The sequence below is a fragment of the Pituophis catenifer genome, unplaced genomic scaffold, assembly GCF_029215685.1.
Source record: "Pituophis catenifer annectens isolate HBS135680 unplaced genomic scaffold, rPitCat1.0.hap2 SCAF_14, whole genome shotgun sequence".
Lineage (NCBI taxonomy): Eukaryota > Metazoa > Chordata > Lepidosauria > Squamata > Colubridae > Pituophis > Pituophis catenifer.
This window is the reverse complement of record NW_027256894.1, coordinates 96018-121193: the sequence shown is the minus strand read 5'-3', so window position 1 is coordinate 121193 and position 25176 is coordinate 96018. Positions and strand designations below refer to the sequence as shown.

The window sequence follows — 25176 nt, the reverse complement described above, 5'->3', positions numbered from 1 at the left end:
CTACATATTATCATATATGGTGGACATGCAAGAAAGTTAAGGCTTTCTGGATAAAGATTTGGTGGGTTATGCAAAATGTTTTAAAGAAAAAAATTCAATTTTCTCCACATTTGTTTTTACTGGGTATAGTTAAGGGTTTTTCAGTGGGTGAAACAAAATTGATATTGCATATGGTGACAGCAGCCAGGTTATTGATTGGTCAATACTGGAAAAGGGTTGATGTGCCTACAATTCAAGAATGGACTTTGAAGATGGCCAGTTTTGCAGAAATGGCGAAGATATCAGCATACTTAAAAGATCAGACTCAAGAGACTTATGTATGGGAGTGGAAGAATTGGATAGATTATGTGCAGAATAAATACCAAACCAGGAAGTACCAGATAGTTTTTAGCTAAAGGTTGTGTAGAAATGTATAGTTTATAGGGGGCAAAATAGCTTATTGTGATGTAGAAATGTATAGTGCATAGGGAGGAGAATAGAGGGGTGGTAAAGTATGATATAATGTGGATGGATTTCACCCTGGGGAAGTCATGGGGAGGGAGGGTTTGGGGGGGTTAGGGAGGGATGGGGGGGGAAATGGAAAAATTGTTGTTTGTAAAACTTTTTCAATAAAAAAAGAAATTGGTGGAGAGCTACGGGCAATGAGCATAGAATAAGTGGCAAATGATCGCTATCACTTTAAAAAGAGTCAAGAAACTAAAAACTTTCCAGATACAATTACAAAGTCTGTGGGTCTCTTGGGCCCATTCTAATACATAAACTCTGCAGGATGGTCTGATTCAAGATGTAAAGATTTAGCCTATTAGTTGTTTAGGCTAGGTACAAACAAGGTTCCTTTTACAAGGAAATGGAAGTTTGCTTCAATTTCCTTGTACAAGGAAGAAAGTCAGATTCTAAAATAGATTGATTATATTGTATGTATAGAGTTTCATTGTTGCAGCCAACTCCTGAATTTAAGTCTCCCCCTATTAATATATATGTTGATGGGCATGCGTTAAGTAAATTAATCGAACAACATTCCAATTTGTTCCATAAGCTCCTGATCTCATGTTTTCTTCTCAACTTCCCCCTTTTCTGCCTCTGTCTCCCCCTGCTACAGCATTTAAAGTGTAAGCTGTATAGCTATTTAATGTCAGGGCTGTTTTCTTGCAGCAAGATTTCTTGCAGCAAGAGGACATCAAATGTATTGACGAAGCTTATGAAGGTCATGTCTCTGCATTTGGACAACCAGCCAGCCACATTCCAACTAATTAGAGTGATTATTTATTTATTTATTTATTTATTTATTTATTTATTTATTATATGTATTTATATGCCGCCATTCTCCCGAAGGACTCAGGGCGGCGAACACAAGTTAAGAAACAAGTACAATAAAATCATAATTTAATCCAAATAATTAATTAGTAATAAATAATAAAGCCCGGAATCAGTCTCAGCCTATTTGTTTGAAAAGCCAAGTCTTCAAGTCCCGACGGAAGGAGCGGAGATCAGGAGCCATCCGGAGCTCAGTAGGTAATTCATTCCAGAGGGTGGGAGCACCCACAGAGAACGCCCTACCCCTGGGCACAGCAAGGTGACATTGGCTCGCCATCGGAACCCTGAGGAGAGTGGCCCTATGTGAGCGAACAGGACGGTGAGAGGCAGGCAGGAGAAGGTCATGCAAATATTCCGGACCTAAATCATGAAGGGCCTTATTAGGTGAGGACTAGCACCTTGAAGCGGACCCGGAGAACCACTGGTAACCAGTGCAGCTCACGCAGGAGGGGAGTAACGAGTAACATTTTGTTCTGCGGACCCTCCCTCATTTTATTCCTTTAGTCTAGATGGCTCTGAAAGGGAGCCTATGTATAGGCCAAGGAGAGGGGAGATTCTGGCTCTGTTAGCAATCTTTCTGATGTGATATATTTTATTTGGCATACAGTGATTCCTGACCCTCTTTGTAGTGCATCCCTTGAGGTGCAAGACTCCTTTTCTTCTGAATCATCTATAAGCAACTTCTGAATGTTAATAGAATAACAGGATAACCGAGTTTGAAGGGACCTTGGAGGTCTTCTAGTCCAACTCCCTGGTCGAGCAAGAGACCGTATACTGTCCTGAATAAGTGGCTGTCCAGTCTCTCCTTAAAAGCCTCCAGTGATGGGGCACGCACAACTTCTGTAGGGAAGCATTCCTCTGGTTAATTGTTCTCACTGTTAGGAAATTTCTCCTTAGTTCTAGGTTGGATATCTCCTTGATTAGGTGCCATCCATTGCTTCCTGTCCTGCCTTCTGGTGCTTTCAGAGGTATTTCAGCAGGTCCTGACTGGTTCTGGAGAATTGGTAGTAGAAATTTTGAGTAGTTCAGAGAATTGGTAAATACCACCTCTGACTGGCCCCACCCCCATCTATTCTCTGCCTCCCAAGTCCCAGCTGATCGGGAGGAAATGGAGATTTTACAGTATCCTTCCCCTGCCACACCCACCAAGCCACACCCACCAAGCCACGCCACACCCACCAAGCCACATCCACAGAACCGGTCGTAAAAAAATTTGAACCCCACCATTGGGTGCTTTAGAGAATAGATGGACCCCCCCTCTTGTTTGTGGCAGCCGCTCAGATATTTAACCACTGCTATCATGTCGCCCCTTCTTTTCACTAACCTAGACATACCCAATTCCATCAACCATTCTTCATATGTTTTAGCCTCCAGGCTAAAACATCTTTGTTGTTCTTCTCTGCACTCTTTCCAGAGTCTCTACATTTTTTTATAATATGATGACCAAAACTAGATGCAGTATTACTAAGGCTTTATAAAGCGGTACTTCTACTTTACGTGATCTTGGTACTATCCCTCTGTTAATGCAACCTTCCCCACAACAACAACCTTGTGAGGTTAGCTGGACTGAGAATGAGGGCCTGACCCAAAGTCACCCAGCATTTTCCACCTTTTACCTAATTTTCATTTAACCCTTTCAGCATCTGGCCTTCTTGAAGTGGAATTTCCCCCCATTCAGGCCCAATTTTTTTTCCACCCAGGGCACCTTACTGCAGCTGTTTTGTTTTTCCTTTGGTTCCATTCACTTTTTTCTTTTTATTCAAGGATGTATACTACGCACATATCCATCCATCCATCCTTTATGGATCTGTATATCCTTCATGGAGGTGATGCATTCTAGTTGGTGGGATGCAGACAACCATCTGCTGGCTTGTAAGGCAGCCTCTAGATTGGATTTTCCAGTTGGGATAGAAGAACAGGAGACTGCTTGGCTCACCTTACTTTGTGGCATGGGCTTCATAACTTAAGTTGGCAATCTGGTTGTGTTACCTGTCTGGTTTAGCTGGGAATGCCGACAATTCCCCAAGGCTCAGGTGGCAGAGCAGACTTCTCTTGGGTGTGGGAGATAAACAGAGACTCCATGACACTGCAGACATCTAGGGTCCCCAAAGGGCCCTTGGAAGCTTCCCCTGAGGCCTACTGCCCCACTCTACCACTGCTGAAGGATTATTTTGAATAACATTTTTAAAAAAGCAGGTATAGTACAAAGCAAAGCACCAGAACCAACTTCATTGCCAAGAATGCCTCTAGATTTCCCAGAGGTTCCTTAAAAAATGAAAAGGATGGTTAGCTAAACTTGGGGCCTTGTTCACAACCTAAAAAGTGACACTTTTTCACTTCATAGTTGGTAGAGGGTGAGGATTTTGGATCTAGGGAAGGTGGCGGGAGAGACATCCTTCAGAGAAATTGGTGCCACTTCCCTGGCTGCTTTGATTGGGGCAGCCATTTTGTGAATCATCCAAGCTGTGTCCCCAAGATGTGGCTCCTGCTGGGCATGGGAAGGGGTGCGTCACTTCACCTCATTTTGGTTTGCCCTGGGATGCCCAGTACAGGAGAGTTGCTAAGAGTTTTCTAGAGGTCCCCCTGGGCTTCCTGGACCCCGGACTCTTGTCCTACTTTTGGAAGGCTGGACTGGCTGCTCCTGAGACCATCACAGCTGGGCTTTCGGATGGTTCTCTTATGGAGGTGCCTCAGCTTCTCTCCCATGGGGTACAGGTGGGAAGCCTGGAAAGCTTGTCCGGTGAGAAGCGATGGGATCTCTTTTGAAGAGGGAGGCGATGTGTTTGCTTGCTCCAAGGCCAGACTGCAATTAATTATTCAAAACTGCAGGGAAGCCGGTTCTGGCTGAAGAGCAAGAGAAGCAAAAAGATTTTTGACGAAAGGCCGGATCAGTTGAATAAATGGCAGCTTTTTCTTTCCTAGCAGCATTTAAGCAGTTTAACATGTTTACTAAGGAAAATGTATCATATTTTTTGGAGTATAAGACACACTTCCCCCCCAAAAGAAGATGAAAATTTGGGTGCGTCTTGTACTCCGAATATAGCTTTTTCGGAGCTGTTTTTCAGCCCTAACAAGGCATTAGTGAGTGAAGCGATCTTCCACGCTTCGCCTGCTTTTCTCATTGCTTCTCTCTCCGATGATCAGCTGTGCGTTAGAAGCTGTTTTTTATCCCCAACCCGGTGAATTTATTTTATTATTTATTTATTAATTCAATTTGTATGCCGCCCCTCTCTGAAGACTCACGGCGGCTCACAATGCATTTAAAATCATTAATCCGCCTATCAGCTGTTCCAGGCTGCAGGGATCGCCACCGCCCATTGCCACTGTTGCTGCCCATTGCGGCTGCCACCTATCGCCACCTCCGCACGTCCCATTTTCGGCCTCTGCACATTCCGTTTTCGGCCTCTGTGTGTCCCATTTTTGGCCTGTTCCAGGCAGTGGGGATAGGTGGTGGCGATCCCTGTCGCCTGGAACGGGCTGAAAATGGGGTGTATGGAGGCCGAAAATGGGGCATTCGGAGGCCAAAAATGGGACATGCAGAGGCCAAAAATGGGGTGCTCGGGGGCAGCGATAGGCCGCAGCGGCGATGGACAGTGGTGATTCCTGCAGCCTGGAACAGCTGATAGGCGGTATTCCAGGAGGCAGATCCAACCGCCAATCAGCTGCTTGTGCTAAATCAGGCTGCGCTGAAGCTGACCAGGCTGTTTGCTGTTTGCTGCAAGGAGGCAAACTGCTGGGAGGGGGCCGGTGGGTGGGCAGGGCTTCGGTAACATTTGCTGTATAAGACCCACAGACATTTCCATCCACTTTTTTGGGGGAGGGGGGATGTGCATCTTATACATAAAAAAAAATACAGTATATAAAAATTGCAAAAGATTAAATACAGACCAGTGGCTCAGAGTAGAGCAGAAGTGGTGCCCTCTCTGTCACTGTACCAACTCCAGGCTGTAACTTCTCCATTGGGGTCCTTTTCACTGATACATTTGAAATCTCTTGGGATAGTTTAGGAAAAGGACGGAAGAATACGAATGATGACTTTTGACAATTTACTATTAATATTGATAGTTCTGCAAAATCATCCATTTCATCCTAATTCACTTAACTGTATTACCAGAATTTGCAAAAGTTAGTAACATATTGCTTACAAATATATTTAATAGGTAATTTTTATCTCTGGTTTTTATTCCTTTAATATACTTATTCCTCCAAAAAGGTATCACAAATGTTTCTATAACAACGTTAAATAATAGTGCACCCTGTCTAGTGCCTGCTGAGACTGTGCCAGAATCATTAATTAGAAATTCTTATCTAGGTATTGGTAAAACAGTAATAATTTGATCTAACTTTTTGACAAAATAGATCCCAAAATTAAATCTTTTTAGAATTGGTTTAGATAGAGTTAGAAACACTAAAATATCTAATGAGCTATCAGGGTTGCCTCTGTCCATTTCCCAGGAAAGAAAAACTCTTTGCTGCATAGATTCAGAGAAAAGGAACAAATCAAATGTAACAAGTTTTAGGCAAGATCTGAGGTAAAAGCATGCGAAGCAGCAAATTGAAAGAAACCGTAGAGCCCAACCCCCTTGTAGCTGGGCAAACAGAGGGCTGCTGCATACCAAAGCTAGAAGAAATGGCCTTTGAGAGAAAAGCAAAGCCAAGATTGTAGTTGCAAAGCTCCAGTGAAAAGTTCTCCACTGACCCCTCCCTGTTTTTCCATGGCAGCAAGCAGTAGGCTAGCTGGCATGAGCCTACTGATAGAGAAAACATACTAATTTGATCAGAAGGAATAGTGTAACATTTAAAAGTTTTCTGATGGGACCAAATACATTCTATTGGAATAAAGGTTGTATACCCTGATTGATCAGGGTATATAATTTTTCTCATAATTACTTTAAAATGATTAGCTAGTAGTTTAGTATATAATTTATGATCAATTAACAAATGTATGTGGGAAACATACCACAGTAGTAATGGAAGAGTTTAACTACCTTGATATCAACTGGGAGACAAACTCTGCAGCAAGTGGGAGATCCAATAGATTCCTAACCAATTTAGCTGACAATGTTGTCATCCAAAAGGTAGAGGAGGGAACTAGAAGTAAAGCTATACTGGACCTAATTCTTACTAATTAAGAAGAAGTTATAGAGGGAGTTGAAGTTGCCAGAACTTTGGGCGAGAGTGACCACATCATATTGGAATTCAATATAGTGCAAACACAAGCAATATAATATAATCCAACTAGTGTGTTTATTTATTTATTTATTTATTTATTTATTTATTTATTTATTTATTTATTTGTTTGTTTGTTTGTTTATTTAATTGTTTCGGTTTATATGCCGCCCTTCTCCAGAGACTCAGGGCGGCTTACAATGTGTTAAACAATAGCCTTCATACTTTTGTATATACCTGCTTAGTAGGGCTTACACCCCTCCCCCAAGCGGTGTTCTTTTTTATACAAAGTCAGCTTATTGCCCCCACAAACTGGGTCCTCATTTTACCTACCTCGAAAGGATGGAAGGCTGAGTCAACCTTGAGCCTGGTGAGATTTGAACTTGCAGTAATTGCAGGCAGCTGGTATTACTTAGCAGTGCTTTAGTCTGCTACGCCACCAAGGCTCTTAAAGTGTTAAACTTTAAAAGAGCAGATTTTAACAAACTCAGAGAAAGCGTAAGAAAAATTCCATGGATAAAAATCCTAAAGGGGAAGACAATTCAAGAAGCGTGGAAAACCCACTGAAAAATATAATCATAAAAGCCCAATCCAACAAAATACCATTGAAAAAGAAAAAGAAGAAATCCAAGAAGAAACTAGCCTGGTTCCACAAAGATCTCTCTCTGACAAATTGAAAGACAAAAAGGACAAGTACAAAAAATGGAAAAAGGAACACATAACTATATCAACATATATCCTGAATCTGCAAAGATGAAGTCAGGAAAGCAAAGGCTCAGAATGAAGAAAGACTTGCAACAAAAGTCAAAAATAAGCATATTTCAGCATATAAATAACAAAAAAAAAAGTCAAGGAAACAGTTGGTCCACTAAAGAGAGAAGATGGCAAGGAAGTAACGGAGTAGAGACAAAGTAGAGCTGCTTAACTCATTCTTTGTATCAGTCTTCATGCAAAAAGAAACTAGCTCAACCTACCAAAACCATAACTGTAAAAGACAGACTAGAAATAAAAATTAAAATAAGCAAGAAAATGGTAAGAGAACACCTGTCTGACCTTGATGAATATAAATCACGGGGACCTGATGGATTATATCCCCAAGTTCTGAAGAAGCTGGCAGATGTTATCTCAGAACCATTGCACCATATCTTTCAAAAATCCTGGAGCGCTGGGGAACTACCAGAGGATTTGGAAAAGAGCTGATGCGGTTCCCATCTTCAAAAAAGGAAGGTGGGGGGGGGGGAAACAGACCCAGGAAACTACAGACCAATCAGCCTAACACCAATACCTGGGAAGATACTAGAAAAAACAATAAAAAACAGATCTGTGAACATCTAGAATAGAATTTTTTATTGGCCAAGTGTGATTGGACACACAAGGAATTTGTCTTGGTGCATATGCTCTCAGTGCACATAAAAGAAAAGATACGTTCATCAAGAATCATAAGTTACAACACTTAATGATAGTCATAGCATACAAATAAGCAATCAAATCATATTAGGAAACAGTCAATATAAATCATAAGGATACAAGCAACAAAGTTACAGTCATACAGTCGTAAGTGGGAGAGTGATGGGAACGATGAGAAGATTAATAGTAGTGCAGACTTAGTAAATAGTTTGACAATGTTGAGGGAATTATTTGTTTAGCAGAGTGATGGGAAAAAATGTTCTTGTGTCTAGTTGTTCTGGTGTGCAATGCTCTATAGTGTCTTTTTGAGGGTAGGAGTTGAAACAGTTTATGTCCCGGATGTGAGGGGTCTGTAAATATTTTCACAGCCCCACCCATCTAGAAACAAATAAAGACGTAACTAGTAGCCAGCACAGGATTGTTAAAAACAGGTCATGCCAAATCAATCTTATTTCATTCTTTGACAAAGTGACTAAATTAGTAGACCAGTGAAATACTATGGACATAGTATGATTTAAGGATGACTTAAGACTTAAGGAAGGCATTCAACAAAGTAGACCACAGCTTATCTCTTGGTGAACTAGAAAAAATGTAGGAAAGATAGCATCATCACCAGATGGATTTGTAACTTGCACAACAGCTGTGGTGCTGCAACATTCGTAACTTTGGGACTGGGTTACAAGTACTTGGGGGGCTATGTCGTAACTTTGAACAGTCGCTAAGTGGTTGTAACTCAAGGATTACCTGTACTACATCTACATGGAGGGAAGTAAGCAATGGTTACTTTTTAATAGTTACACAAGGTTCCGTCTTGGGTCCAGTACTCTTCAATATCTTCATAAATGACTTAGATGAGGGAATAGAAGGGGAACTCATCAAATTTGCAGATGACACTAATCTGGCAGAAACAGCTAACACCCCAGAAGACAAACTCAGGATCCAAAAAGATCTTGATAGAGTTGAACAATGGGCCCTATCCAACACATGAAATTTAATGTGGAGAAAAGCAAGGTTTTACACTTGGGCCGGAAAAACCAAAGGTACAAGTAACAGATTAGGCAAAACCTGGCTCAAAAACAATAACTGTGAGAGGGACCTTGGAGTCCTAGTGGACGATCACTTAAACATGAGCCAGCAGTGTGCGGCAGCAGTCAAAAAAGCTAATATAATCTTTGTTTGTATAAAAAGAGGCATAGAATCAAAATCACGTGAAGTATTAATACTACTTTATAAACCCTTAGTAAGACCACACCTGGAATATTGCATCCAGTTTTGATTGCCTGGCTAGGTGGCTCAGTGGCTAAGACACTGAGCTTGTCGATCAGAAAGTTTGGGTTGATATTTTGTCAAATTAAAATTTGGGTTGATATTTTGTCAATTTCTAAAATGTTGATTTTTTTTTTCTTTTCATTTCCAGTTACTAGCGCATGTTAACAGAAAGTTTTATATTTTATCCAGAAATCCTTAGTTTCTGAAGATATGCTCATCATTTGTGCAGATTTCTTTCTGATCCTACATTTTATTTATATTGTCTTCATGGCATCCCATTTTCTGGTGAACAGTGTTCTCTATCTTTTTCTTGGCTCTTTTTTCAAATTTTGAGCTAAATTTTTTTTTTTTACTTGCAGATTGAACAATAATACACCAAAAATGACTCAGGTCTTTGTCACCCAAATTAAAGTCAGAAACCACTGAAAGCCTAGGATCCTTGGTGGCCCTCGTTACTTTGGGACAGCTTATCCCCAGACCAAAAACACCCCCTCCCCCACTTTAGTAACTTTTCAGAGAGCCATAAAAATATGACTTTTCAGGCATTTGGACATGAGATCCTGCTATCTCCAAACAGTGATGCATGGGACTGATTGGTTATAAATTTTTTTTTACTTTTGTTGTAAAATCTGATATGCTCAGAGTTTCTGGATATGGAGCAGCATATATATTGCAGTAATAAGTACTGTTACTCCTGAGTCATTAGGATAAAAGTTGTTACTGATTTTGTTTATATACCAAAGCTTCAACTGGCTCTTCTCCAGATTCCTCAAACCTGAGCCATGAGCATGTTACTGCAAAGTCTACCTTCATAAAAAACATTTTATTTCAATCATTATAATTCCTTGAAATGATATGGTGAGAGATGTGTAGCAAATTAAGACCACAGTAGCATATTCTTGTTCAATTTCTCTTCCTGACATCTACTTCTTGTTGTCAAGAACTAGTGTTTTGACATATTTGTGATGGGTGTGTTATAATGCTTCCTTGTCACTTACTCAAAGGCTGGATCAAGACGTTTGACAAATACTATGTCGACCAGACTCAGCACATTCTGAACAATATGGTGCTGAAGCTGCAGGAAGACCCACGGCGGCGCTTCATCTGGTCCGAAATCTCCTTCTTCTCCAAATGGTGGGACAACATCAGCAGCCAAAAACGGACTGCAGTCCGCAGGTAATTGCGTTTGGGGTGTGTCTGTGTGTATGTGATTTATTTTCTGATTTTAGAATTTGGGAAACATAATTTTAGAAGGATCATATCAAGGGTTAGGTAAGGTAGCTTAATTGGCCTCATCCATGCCATGAAAGAACTTGGTGCAGAAATGTGAGTATTTCAGCCAGAGGTACTCCTGTGTGCAGAAGTGCAAGAGGAACTAGACTGCAACAAAAGATGCAGAGTTTGTTTTGAGCAATAGAGTCCATGAGCAAGAATATCTCCCTAAGTAACTTGAACATCATACATTGTTTTGTGTTTCCTCTGTCATCCACAAAAGCTGAAAAAAATGCTCCCAGATTTCATTGAGGAATTTGGGAATTGGTTTTTCACCCACCTTTATACCAAGCTTATAAAAAAATCAGTAGGATGTTAAATGTTAACCTTAACATCCTACTGGATGTTAAACCTGGTGGAATGGAGACAGTTAGCAGGAAACAATTATTTCTGGTTTCAAAGATAGAGGAGAAATATAAAAGAATGATACAAAAGATTGCATAGGGATAACAAGCCAGAAACTGCAAAGGAAGACAGAGTCCTTCATTGAAATATATACAGGCAAAGAAATACTGGTAATATTATATAGGGGACACAGGGGTGTTCTTAAGGCATCTGTGAGATAATATAGAATAACAGCTGCATAACATAAAAGCAGCATCACTTATTCACACACAAGATCTGGGTTCCACAGTACATTAAATTTATCACCAAATTAACTCATTTTTCTGGCTTTGCACATATCCTTGCCTTTGCACGTCTTGGTAACATAGGTCAGGCCTGTCCTTCTGTCCACAATGAGTTTGTGGATGAGGAGTACTTTATTACAGAGAAAATGAAATTCAGCAATGATAAGCAGATTCACGGTTTCTGAGGATTTGGTAATCTAGCTCGAGGGTGGAAGATAGGAGAGTCCAAGTGGGACTTAGTCTCAAACAATCCATGCCACTTCCCCAAGAACAGCCTTCCCCTTGCCTCCTGCCATCACTTCCTCTGCCCACTACTTTCTCAATACCCTGGCTCCTTTTATGATCCCTAATAAGCCTAGTTATTAGGCAGTAAACCTGCCTTAAAAAGAGCCTCAGTGGTGCAGTGGACTAAAGTGCTGTTAAAGTGCTGTTAAGTGCTAGCAGTTAGCTGCCAGCTGCCTGCAATTAGTGCAAGTTCAAATCTCACCAGGCTCAAGGTTGACTCAGCCTTCCATCCTTTCGAGGTAGGTAAATTGAGGACTCGGATTGTGGGGGCAATAAGCCAACTTTGTATAGAACAACACTGCTTAGGGGGGCCCGAAAGCCCTAATAAGCAGGTATATACAAAAAAGTATGCAGGCTATTGCTATAATGCATTGTAAGCCGCCCTGAGTCTACGGAGAAGGGTGGCATATAAATTGGATGGATGGATGGATGGATGGATGGATAAATCTATCTATCTATCTATCTATCTATCTATCTATCTATCTATCTATCTATCTATCTATCCATCCATCCATCCATCCATCCATCCATCCATCCATCTATCTCTAGGACTTCCTTCATAACCGGAATGTCTCAGGTGTGCCTAACAGTTGCTTGTCAGTCATCTGAAGCCTCATGTACTTAATGGACAGCTATCAAGACTCACCTATCCAATACTATAAACCCTCTAACTAAACCCTCACCCAGTTCCAAATCTTTCACTTCATCTCCCTGCAGTACTATTCTATACTGTTATATCTGAACATTGTGTGTTGCTTGAATGGGCAGGAGGATGAAAATATTTTACATCTGAGCATCTTTAGTTCAGAATGTTCTTTTACAGGTTCGAAGCAAATTGCTCCAATCATTCCAGAAATTACAAATATTGAATTTATGAGCTGAATTGAATGAACTTATAATGGGACTGTTTTGAATAAAATGCTTCAGAAATGGTTGGCCCAGACATTTTGAATATTCAGACATTTTTGCACTCGCTTCCTTTGGAAAGTTTTTGACATAGTTCTTTGTTTGCAGGCTCATAGGAAATGGGCAACTTGAGATGGCCACAGGAGGCTGGGTGATGCCAGATGAAGCTAATTCCCACTATTTTGCCATGATTGACCAGCTCATTGAAGGGCACCAGTGGCTGGAGAAGAACATTGGTGAGTGCCATGGCTAAGGCCAGCGTTGTGGTGTGCGAGGGCCAGGCATTGCCTAGAAGCGGTTTGGGGCCATTTGGGAGGAATCCCATCTTTGTAGCTGGGCACTCCAGTAGCTCTCAGGCTACTCACTGGAATTCTGTCTGCTGCATCAGAAAGAAACAAACCGTCATTAGAAGGGTGGCTTCAGGAGGAAAGCCTGTTTTTCCTTGGTTGACTTGCTGACAGAGGCTGACTTGCCTTGGCCGTGGGAGCAGACTGCAGCCGTAAGCACAAGGAGAGGAAAGGTTTGCTTCCATTGGCACAAGAAAGAGAGTTCAGATGAAAGTTTCATCTTTGAGGCATGTCCTGTATGTTTAAAAGCTTGGTTTGGGAGGGGCAGGGAGGGAGAGTCTGACTGTGCTGGGGCGCTGAATGAAAGGCAGAAGTACCTCCAGCCAGGTTTATGGCTCTCTACTCCAGTTTGCTGGTAGGTGGATGCTATGGATTTCTTTGCCTTGATGGAGGAGGAGGTGGAGGAGGAGGAGGAGGGCCTGGATGGGAAGCTGATGTGTGAAAGAGGGGAGAGGGACGAAGAAGGCATTGTGGTAGTGAAGGCTGTGGGGATATATGGTGGGAGACAAGAAGCAGGATGTTCTTGGGAAAGGCAGCCTCAGTACTTAAGACTGATACTGCATTTGGGTCCTCTGTATTCAGCTGTATTTTTGGAGTTTCAGTGGTTCTGGACTCCAGCTAGGTCAGAATGCTTCCCTCGTCCATGACTTAATGAGAATGCTGACCTGGACTGTACCACTGAAACCTGGTTGGCCATGGGCGGAGATGGGTGGGTTTCCCCATCTGAAATGTGTCCGCTTCGGTTTCTAGTATGCACCAACCATGACTCCAGGGCAGGGGTGGAGGCATGGCTGTTATCATTCATGAGTCTCTGATGAGCATTTGGGGCTCTGCCCCAAGAGATAACTGAGACCCTTTTTGTGAGGTTGGACCATAAGGATCAGTAGCGTGTTATGTATGTAGATTTTGGGCGGGCAGTTTGAATTAACTGACCGTCAGCTGATTGGCTGACCACCACAGCTGCAAGGTATATAAAGGGAGCTGTTTCCCCTGGTCAGTCGCTCGGTTCTCACCCTTCAATAAAGAGCTGTTGTCACTCACTGCCTGGCTTGCTACGTCCTCATTCATCCAACTTAACATAGCGGTTACCTCCTGGCCTGCCTTCCTGGACTGAGCTGGCAATGAAACTCTCCAAGCTTTGGTTCTGGAAGACTTCAGTCTGCCTTCCCTGGAGAAGAGCCTCAGGTAGCCTAGGAGTTCCTGCCTCCGTGGCAGCCATAGACCTGGCCCATCTCACTCATGGCTCTGCTTACAGATGGGGAGGCACATGTTAGATCTCAGATTTGCCTCTAGGCAGTGTTGTAATCTGGATTTGGGGGACAATAACATCAGTCTTTTGCCATGGACATACCACTTTCTTTTGGCCTTAGAGTTCTCTACAGCTGCCCCCCACTGTAGAGAGGTGGGGCCCATTCTGTTGGCCTGCCCCAGGTGGAACCCACTGATGGAACCAGTGTGGTTTCAGAGAATGTTTGGAGAAACTCTGTTATATGGTTCAGCAGAGGCTCCCATCAGAGCTTGGAACAAGCAAGTGACAGGGCCATGGGCGAATCATGCCTGTGTGGACTCTGTTCACTAAGCAGCTCAGAGAAATGAAGTAGCGTAGGAGCTCTGCTGGAAGAATGCCACGAACAAACACAGGTAAGAGTCTGTATTAGGCTCTACCTTGTGGCAACGAGGCAGGGAAGCATAATTACCTCTCCACCCTTATGGTACCTGCAAGTAGACGACCAGCTGTCCTGTTTTGGGTAAACAGGGCTCTTCTGGTTAAAGAGAACCTGGGGGAACTCTTGCAAGGTGGCTGTGAGGAATATTGTTGGCATCTGTCAGATAAAGTCACTCAACTTCACTGGGGGTTGGACTCTGCCTGGGCAGATCCCTTGGAGGTGATAGAGACATGTCTGAGCTTGCTGCTTGGGTGGAATTCAAGACGGTTGCTCTTGAGGAAGTGGACAAAGTCCTTGGGACTGTGAGTTCAGCTACTTATGTTCTGGATCCAGCCCCTTCTGGCTGGCTAGGATCTTTCTGGAGGTGGCACGGGGTTAGGTCCAAGCAGTGATTAATCTCTCTCTGTGGGAGGAGGTGGTACTGCCTGCTCTGAAGGGGGTGGGGGGTGCGTCCCTTTCTCAAGAAGCCATTCTTGGACCCCACAGTATTGGACATCTTTCGCTCAGTCTCCAATCTTCCCTTTTTAGGGAAAGTTGTTGAAAGCACGGTTAGTGCACAGCTGTAGAGGGCCCTGGATGAAGCAAAATGGCTGCAGGATCTGTTTGTGTTACTGACCATAATAATTACAACATGTCAATCTTGTAAGATACTCCAGACAAGCAACAGAAGTACTAATTCTAAACTGGCAAGTCTGAAAATACATTTTTATTTTTTTTATTTATTTGATCAAATTTGTATACCGCCCTACTCCCGAAGGACTCAGGGCGGTGAACAGGCACAAAGTAAAACACATAGATAAAAAAGTTAAGAGCAGAATTAAAACCAAATTAAAGAAAATTTAAAACATCCCAAAAATTTAGAACAAATTCAAAATTTCAGTTTAAATTTAAAAATTTAAAAATTAAAAATTAAAAGGGGGGAAAGGTCAGGCCAGGCCGGCTTGCTGAAATAGAAAGGTCTTTAGAGCGCGGCGGAAAGTGTGCAGGTCCAGGATCCTACATATCTCCGGGGGGAGCTCATTCCAGATAGTAGGTGCCCCCACAGAGAAGGCCCTCCCCCTGGGGGCCGCCAGTCGACACTGTTTGGCCGACGGCACCCGGAGGAGCCCCTCTCTATGAGAGCGTACCGGCCGGTGGGAGGTTGATTGTGGTAGTAGGCGGTCCCGTAAATAGCCAGGTCCTAAGCCATGGAGCGCTCTAAACGTGGTAACCAGAAACTTGAAGCGCACCCGGAAGACCACCGGGAGCCAGTGCAGCTCGCGCAGGAGAGGTGTTACGTGGGAGCACCATGTCGCTCCCATAACTACCCGCGCAGCCGCACTCTGCGCCAGTTGGAGCCTCCAGGTGCTCCTCAAGGGGAGCCCCATGTAGAGAGCGTTTCAATAGTCCAGGCGGGAGGTGACGAGGGCATGAGTGACTGTGTGTAAAGAGTCCCGATCCAGAAAGGGACGCAACTGGCGAATCAGGCGAACCTGATGGAAAACCCTCCCGGTCACGGCCGTCAAATGCTCTTCTAAAGACAGCCGTGAATCCAGGAGGATGCCCAAGTTGCGAGCCCTTTCAGTGTGGGCCAGCGATTCACCCCCAATAGTCAGCGATGGCGTCAACTGACTATATCGGGACGTCGGAAACCACAGCCACTCGGTCTTGGATGGGTTGAGCCTGAGCCTATTCCTCCCCATCCAGATCCGCACAGCCTCCAGGCACCGGGACATCACTTCAACGGCATCGTTGGGGTGGTCTGGGGTGGAGATGTACAGCTGGGTGTCATCAGTGTACTGATGGTACTTCACCCCAAAACCACGGATGATCTCACCCAGCGGCTTCACATAAATGTTGAACAGGAGGGGCGAGAGGACCGACCCTTGCGGCACCCCACATATGAGGGGCCTCGGGGTCGACCTCTGCCCCCCTGTCAACACAGCCTGCGACCGGTCGGAGAGAAAGGAGGAGAATCACCGCAACACAGTGCCTCCCACCCCTAACTCTTCCAACCGGTGCAGCATGATACCATGGTCGATGGTATCAAAAGCCGCTTAGAGGTCTAACAGGACCAGGACAGAGGAGCACCCCCTGTCCCGAGCCCTCCAGAGATCATCTACCAACGCGACCAATGCTGTTTCCATGCTGTACCCAGGCCTGAAGCCCGACTGGAACGGATCCAGATACGTCGTTTCATTCAGGAACTGGGGGAACATCTTGCCCTCTTTACCTTTACTCTTCCAAGAAACCTTCTGAGAGGTTTGTTGCACCCCTCATCCTGTGGGCTGGGTTGCCACTTATTTGATGCATCTAATCCGCAGTTCATCAGTTTGTCTCCCAAGATCATTCCCACATACATAATACCAGTGACACGGGCGAATAGCAACTTGTTCTTCTGTCATGTGCTTAGAATATTATAGAAACCTTCAATAATAATAGAACAAAGGAGGGAAGGAAACTTTCATTACAATAGTGCTAATGTAAAAAAAAAAATAAGGGAACCAAAATACTCACTCCCCCATTCATTCAGATTTTGGGTTCCTCGTCATTCTGCCTGCTCCCGTGTCTGTCTCTCCGTTTGGAAGACGTCCTCCTCTGGCTCTTCCTCACTGCTGGTCTGGGTGGATTCTCGGTGCACTGGCACCGACCTTGGGGTTTCCTTCAGGTTAGCTGGTCATTGCAGCGTCTCCGCAGCCTTGGTCGATGACTCGTGTGCCCTGGCCTCATTGAGATCAATGGGTAGAGTCAGATTTTGTCTCGCGAGCAACCTTCTCTGTAAGTGTATATCTCGCACACCACAGATATACACAGATATAAGAGGGCTCCACAGGTCCCTCTTTCGGTTTCCGGGGAGGCCCTGCATGTCGCTGGCTTCCAGGGCGTACTCGAATGGGATCATGTACGACCCCCACTTCTCTCTGGCCGGGTCGAAAGGCTTTGGTGGTACGAACGCAGACATCGTAGTCCTGTTGTGTACGGCTCGTCAGCCTGGCTAAATCTGCTGTAGGTAGCTCTTTTTCGGCTTGCTTCTCAATGCCTCAATCCCACCCTCGTCGCCAATGTTGTGTTGGGCAATTGAGGAGGCAGAAGCAAGGTAGTGACAACAGCTCTTTAATATAGAGTGAAACTTCAGCAAAAGTTACAGGCAAACAGCCCTCCTTATATACCCAGCCAGCCGGGCAGTTGACCAATCACAAGTGACCTATTGTTTAAATCTCCCGCCAAACTATATACATAACAGCAGGAACTTTCCAATGTATTGTCCTTGTGCCACGTAAGACATTTGGCACTGTATCTACAATCACCTCTGACCATTTCACTCTTTTTTTTACTTACATTTGTTTTTTCATTATTACTTATTATATTTAGATTTATGGTGGTGGTTCCTGGTCTTCCATGAGCTGTGTGATTGAGGGAAAATAGCCACTTCCATTCAAACTGAAACTTCATCCGACACCAGACTCGGAAGAAAAATTAGAGCCAGGAGATAGCCTGGAAATAGAAAAAATGGCTTCTGTTTAGCTTGGGTTCCCCTTATTAGAGGGGGTTGATCTCTTCCTTTTTCCTTCATGAAAGTCACACAGTTCTCAAAAGCATTTTAATAACCTTGGGTTATTAAACGGTGCCCCGAGAGAAGAGGAGGTGGCACTTCATATGGAGGGTAGACCAATAAATGAGAAAAAGGGACTATCATCAAGAGAATTTAGAATTCCAAATTCTAAATGTGTCTTAAAATAAGGGAAAATAAATGCTATTAAACTCATAGGGTGGATAAGAATGCACTGGTGAGGTCAAAGACCCTCTATCTGGTGATGGGACTAGATGGCACCCCAGAAGAAAAGAAAGCATGGCCACCCAGGCTACCCCAGCAGAAACTTCCATTTTGGATCTTTTCTCCATATTCATCAAGGAGCAGAAACTACCAATCAACAAGCCAGGCTCCATAATTGACTAGACCTAACTGATGGAAGAAGCCAACAGGGCCCCTCAGGGCCATGTCAAGCTGTGTAGCTTCAGCTGCTCTCCAATGATCTGGTGGCAGATCCAAGTGAACCAGGGGTAAGGGCTTCCCCTGGAGCCTCTCCAGCAGTTGCTGCTTCTGGACTGACCTCTTCAGAAAAGCAAAGCCTCCGAACTTGGCCAGGAGAACAAGAGGCTTCTCTTGCCGTAGCTCTCTCAACTTGACACACTGAAATTTGCCCAAATGCTCCAATCAAATGTATCAGAACCAGAATTGAATTATGAAGTTCAGAAATAAAAAACAAAATACTATCAGCATATAATACCAATTGACAGGCAGTCCTTGCTTACCAATTGTAATTGACGTCAACTACTCTTTTCCTAAGCAACATGGTTGTAGAATGTGATGTCATGTGATCACACTGACCTACAATAGCAGTTGTGGCCGTTCCATTAGCTGGCATTAGGCATATCTTGCACACTCGCAGGGTCCTGCAGTCATGTGATTGCTGTTTGTAAAGCTGGCAGTGAAGGTCAGAACAGGTGGGATGGCGGGACCCTGTGACCCTTGTAGGTGCCAGCCGACTGCCAAGGGCCTAAATTGTGATCATGTGACAATAGGGAGTCTGTGAAGACTACAGTTACAAGGCCCCATCTTAGGACTCCCTTTTTAATGACCGTAACTTCAAATAGTCACTGAAAAAAGGGGTTGTTAACCAAGAATTACCTGTATATTTTAAGAAGTTATTATAGATATGATTGACTTGCCTAATAGCACAAAGGTTTGAAACAAGAAAGTGGACAACTCTGTCTAGTACTTTATAATGCAGAGTGAAAAAGTAGATGGAAAAAAGACTATAGATTTTCATCCTTCAATTTGAGGATTGCACACAGAATCTTTGTGTGTGTGTGTGTCAGGGGTGGGTTCTACTTACCTTTACTACCGGTTCGCAACATGGCTGCACGCGCTCTTCTGCGCATGCGCAGAAGCATTTTCATGACGTCAGGGTCAGTGGATGGAGTCTCCCGCCGGTTTTACTACTGGTTCTATAGAACCGGTGCAAACCGGGGGCAACCCACCACTGGTGTGTGTGTCTTTGAGTCACACTCCTGATCTGTACTGCTTTCCCTTGTATAGATCACAACGGTAATCCCTTTATCATCCAACTGTTAAGCAGAAGGTGGCACTACATCATCATAACAAGAACTGGGTGACATGAGTCACACAGAAAAAACAACACCTAACAATACAGCCCATCCTATTACATACAAGACTCGTAGGATAGGCAATTATATATTTCACAACTAACCAACAAATCTTAATTCTCCAACAGCATGGTGCTGATGATGTTACTTAGGCCTGTCTGCAGATGTAGAACTAAACTCAGAAACCCCCTTCAGACCAACATTCCACTCTTGGCCTACCTATATAATCATCCATCACAATTTTATAAGTCTTTGGGGACATTCAAACTCAGCTAAGGGAATTTACATACACTATACATTTTATCAAAAGTTTTTTCTCATTCAAGCAATAGAATTGCAGCTTTCTTTGTGTAAATCAATCAAAGCCAAATATTACCATTCTCACCAGTAGGTGAGAATCACTAGACGAACAGTAGTGAAAATGTAATGTCTGCACTAATCAATGAAACATGACAATACTTTGCATATAATGTATAATCTTTACAGGGTCTTGGTATAACTGTGATATACGCTTCATTTTTAAAAAGTACATAAAATGCCAGTTTCAAAATCTTATTGTACAGTTGAAGGTTAAGATCAAGCATAAGAATACAGTAAATGTTTATGCTACTCCATAGAAAACCCATCTAGACCTATTGTTCCTTCCATATCTTTACATTCTCCTCCATTACTCCAAGGAGTGCCTAATAACATAAGGAGTTGAGCTATGGAAGTTCTATTTTAGCTTAAAAGCCTTGATTTCTTCATTAGATAGATTCTCCATTCACTAAATAAGTCTGAGTAAAATATAAAAGCTTGAAAAGCTCTTTTGCAGAGCAATATCTCTTAGTCCCTTCCTGATGGCTATAACCACAAAGGAGCAGGCCTTGAGCCAAATCACTCAAAACACTTTGCAAAAGGCTGGTTTGGACTATATTCAACTGGCCATTACCTCTTTTTTTTTTTTTTATAAAAGTTTATTTTTTTTCAAACACACATACAAACAAACAAACAAACAAACAAACAATACATTTCTTCTGAACAGAGTATTGGCCGAGCCAAAATTTGTACCACTTTTAGTTTCTCAAACACCATTTTATATATTTCACTTTTTGCCATAAAATTGTTTCTCTCTAGTTTTTTATTTTATTTTCCTTCTATTTCTTCTAATATATAAACAATATTACCATTTGCCCTAATCTCTAATCTTAATCAATTTTTCTTTTTCCACTCCTCTTTACTTTTTTCAAATTGAAACCCTTTAAATTGAAGTCAATCATTTTTCTAAAATCTAAACCTAACTCTAAATTATCTTATTCAAATATTCTCCCATTACTCCTTTTCACAATATAATATAATATAATTTCAAATATTTTCCCTATATTCCATCATTCCAATCATAAATATTTAGTATTCAGCAGTTTTACATATATCCCTCTTTTCCATCTCTTCTTCTTTTTATCAGTTTCCACATATTTTCCCTAGATTCCCTTATTCCAATTATAAATAATTAATATTCATACAATTATACATATATAACCCATTTCTTTCCCTCTTCTCCATTTCTTTTTTGTCAGATTAGCCAAATACAATACTACAATTTACTTAAGTATATAAACCCAATTTTCCATTCCTTATATATATATTCACATATTTTCCCTAAATACCAATATTCCACTCATAAATCTTGATATTCATATCCTTTTTCATATATAACCCATTTCCTTCCCTTTTTTCCATTTCTTTTTTTCTCCCCAATTTATCCAAATACTGCATTCAAATATATTACAATTCATTTTAAAATCATTCATTTCTACATCAATACGATATAATTTCAAATGTTTTAGCTGAATTCCATTATTACCATTAAAAACATTCCAAATATTATAATCACATCTATTAAACTTACTACCATTCATTTATAGTTATAAATCTTACTATCCTTTATCCCATTCTCTTCTTTTTCCCTTTCCCCCCTAATTTTAAAGCCTCTTGTTCTCCTAGTTTGCTCTGTATTTCCAACTGCTCTCCTTTTTCCCCTTTCCCCCTTTCTTGCTTTACCACTGTTAATCCCAGTGTAATCATTTGAATTTTTTATATTTTGTCTCTTCCCCTCTTCTTTCTCTCCTTGTCTATTTCTAACACCTCTATTTTTATCATTGTTAATCCCAATGTAATCTTAAAATTCATCTTTATTTCTAACCTTTCCCCCTTTTCTTTTCTTCTCTTTATTTGTTTCCTTTTTCCCATTAATTTTCTCCTAGGTATTCTCTTTTTCTCATTGTTACTCCCACTGTAATCATTTATTTTTTCATAATCAATATCTTTATTATTAATACTACTTTCTTGCTTCTTGTTCTTGGTTTCTTCCACTTGGGTATGTTCCAGCACAGTCTCTAGTTAATCCATTTTAGGTTTTCCATGCATCATTGTAAGCATTTCATTTATATCCAATTTGAATGATATCATCGTTTAATCATTTCAATTAGTTCCTGTGTCATTTTGTTGCTTCTAAGTTGTCTTTATTCCAATTTTAAATTTTATTATGTTCCACTTTCTTTGAATGTCAAGATCAAATGGCTTAAACATAAACAAATCCTCCTTGAAAGTTCCCACCGTTCTTATCACTTTAAGAATTTCTTTTCCAAAATACAAGTTAACCATTGTAATGTATCTTTCTGCCTGTAGATGTCTCTCTCCAATCAACACATTAAAAAAAAGAAAAAAATATCCAATTTATTTGTTAAATCCACATTGCCAATATTTGCTAATTTCAATCTTCTTATTTTAATGTTCCCCAAGTTCCAATTTTAAAATCCAAATCCAAATCCAATTAAAACAAAAAGCTCTATTGCAGGGCTTTAATTTTAAACTTTTCTTTATTCTTCCTTCAATGTTCAAAAGTTTTAAAATTATTTCCAATCCTCTTCACCGCTATTTTGGGTTTCTTCTTCTAGTAATTTAGATATCTCCAGACAAATTCTAAACCAAAACTCAAATTCTGTTTCGGGCTTTAACACTGTAAACTTCCGCTTTGTTTTTCTCTCCCCATTAGCATTCCCCACCGCCCATTAGCTGCTGTTTCTTTGCTGGGGTTTCTTTTAGCAATTTAAAAATATTTCTTTTTTACGTGTGAGCTGGCCAATCACTCACACGGTACCAATACTCCATCCAAATCACCATTCCTGCTCAAAGCTTTAGTCCAGTTGCCCCAGCTTTGTGACAGCCGCAATGGCCGCCGCCCCTGCCACTGAGTTGAAGAGCTTCCTCCGACCTCTGAGGAACTTGCCTGTTCCTCTTGGTCTTCCGAGGTGCCGCCTTCTCCGTCCCTACAGGACAGATCTGGTCCGAAGACCCCCAACAGCGGCTTGTCAGCCCGGGTTTTCGCAAGGCTCATGAGAGCCTGCTATTCGACTGTATCGCCACAATGCTTCCGGTCGAAAAGCTGGCCATTACCTCTTTGAAGGGAAGGTGGAGGCCGGGCCTGATGCAAAGCCACAGTTCCTTCGTTGATTTGATGGAGGAGGAGGTAAAATATCTTGAAGCCCAGGAAGTGTCTTGTTCCTGCCCCACCAACAAAGATTAGAGGAAACAGCGAAGGCACAAATCTTAGGCTGAGTCTGCACAGACCTGCCTCTGAAGACATGTCAATTGAGGAATACGCCTCAATTGGTGAGGTGATCCTGACTGCCCCATCCACCATCTGAGTGGATTGAGGCCATTTGCCCCCCCCCCAGTCTTTATTTGCCTCTCCTTGCATTTGAAGGGGAGCAGCCACCTTGACTTTGTCTGCAAAGGCCGAGGATGGGAGGAGATGCAAGACATGTCATTGGGAAACAGTATGGGAACCGCAGGAACCCTCCCAAATCTGGGAAACCCCCCAACAAGCCTTTCTCTCCTCCTGCCAGTGAGGATGTTGCCTTGGCGGGGCAGGACGACTGCAACTGGCCTCGGGATTGTTTCCTCTCTCTTTGGCAGGGGTGACGCCACGCTCTGGCTGGGCAGTGGATCCCTTTGGTCACAGCGCCACAATGCCTTATCTCCTGCGCCGGGCTAACCTGACAAGCATGCTCATCCAGCGGGTCCACTATACCATCAAGAAGCACTTTGCAGCTACCCAGAACCTGGAGTTCATCTGGAGGCAGAGCTGGGGTGAGGCCCTAGGGACCCTGCTTTGCGCTCACTCTTCTTCCCCAAGGACCGTGGCAGCCCCCTTGGAATTTTTTATTTGTATCCCACCTTTATTAATTTTACAAATAGCTCAAGGTAGCAAATGTATCCAACACACCTTCCTTCTCTTCCTATTGCCCTCCCCCTCAACCACAGAGCCTGCCTCTTTCCCCAGCAGCTAGGATGTGCTCCCCCCCCATGTCACTCCACTAGGCTGCTTTGGTCCATGCGGGGGCTGTTTGGTCAGACGGGAGCATGAATCTCTGATTTGCCTCCTCCCCCAGATCCGGATTCCAGTACAGACCTCCTCTGCCACATGATGCCTTTCTACAGTTACGATGTGCCCCACACTTGTGGGCCTGACCCAAAAATCTGCTGCCAATTTGACTTCAAGAGGCTGCCAGGTGGGCGCATCAACTGCCCCTGGAAAGTCCCTCCCAAGGCCATCACCAGTAGCAATGTGGCCGAGCGGTGAGTGACTGAGAAGGGGTCGGGACCAGCCCTGCCTCTCAAACGCACTTGCAGCCCTTCCTGCTTTCTTCCTCGCAACCTTCATGCCTATCTGCTCTTGCCCTGCTCTCTCTCCCTGCTTCCCAAGCAGGCTCAGGGGCCTTGTCAGCCAGCCTGGCTTCCTCCCTTCCCAGGGCACAGCTTCTGCTTGACCAGTACCGGAAGAAGTCCAAGCTGTTCCGAAGCAGTGTCCTGATGGTGCCCCTGGGAGATGACTTCCGCTACGACAAGCCCCAGGAATGGGATGCCCAGTTCCTCAATTACCAGCGTCTCTTTGACTTCTTGAATGCTCGCCCAGAGCTGCACGTGCAGGTGTCTTGACTAGTCTTGGGGAAGGAGGATAAAGGCGGGGTGGGATGGTGCTTCGCTAAGGTCCTGGCCTCTGACATGATGCTCTCTCCTGCAGGCCCAGTTCGGGACACTGTCAGACTATTTTGATGCCCTCTACAAGCAGATGGGCATTGTCCCTGGCATGCGCCCACCTGGCTTCCCGGTGCTCAGTGGGGACTTTTTTTCCTACGCAGACCGGGAAGACCACTACTGGACAGGCTACTACACTTCCCGGCCTTTCTATAAGAGCATGGGCCGAGTGCTCGAGGCCCATCTCCGGTGAGTGGCCTGCTGAGGAGGAGGGGCTCTGCTGGGGAATCATATCCCAGCACTGCACACCTAATGGCTTCTTTGCCCTGTTGTCACAGGGCTGCCGAGACCTTATACAGCTTGGCTCTGAGTCACGCCCGCCATGCTGGCATGGAGAGTAGGTACCCACTGTCCGATTATGCCATGCTCACAGATGCCCGGCGCAATCTGGGGCTCTTCCAGCATCACGATGCTATTACTGGCACTGCCAAGGAAGCAGTAGTGGTGGACTATGGTGTCAGGTAGGAGTAAACTGCTGGATCGGGGCAACAGAGCTCAGTTTCATGCCTGGTTGACCTTCTCCTTGTTCCATCACAGACTGCTTCACTCGCTGATGAATGCCAAGAAGATCATCATCAATGCTGCCCATTACTTGGTCCTGGCAGACAAAGAGGCCTACCACTACGACATGGCAATGCCCTTCCTTGGCACAGTGAGCTCTCTCATCTCCCTCTGCCTTTATGC

At 43.3% G+C, this 25176-nt stretch overlaps 1 protein-coding gene across 2 annotated transcripts in view; it reads left to right on the top strand.

The window, feature by feature from the left end:
* Positions 1-25176, top strand: part of MAN2A2 (mannosidase alpha class 2A member 2) — a 58562-nt gene that overhangs the window by 26822 nt on the left and 6564 nt on the right. For both annotated transcript variants that reach the window (XM_070953923.1, XM_070953922.1), the window contains exons 4-11: positions 10164-10335; positions 12360-12487; positions 23371-23544; positions 23847-24033; positions 24207-24384; positions 24479-24681; positions 24771-24953; positions 25030-25144. In XM_070953923.1, coding sequence (XP_070810024.1) covers positions 10164-10335; positions 12360-12487; positions 23371-23544; positions 23847-24033; positions 24207-24384; positions 24479-24681; positions 24771-24953; positions 25030-25144 — 1340 coding nt within the window. The remainder of the gene's footprint in view (positions 1-10163; positions 10336-12359; positions 12488-23370; positions 23545-23846; positions 24034-24206; positions 24385-24478; positions 24682-24770; positions 24954-25029; positions 25145-25176) is intronic.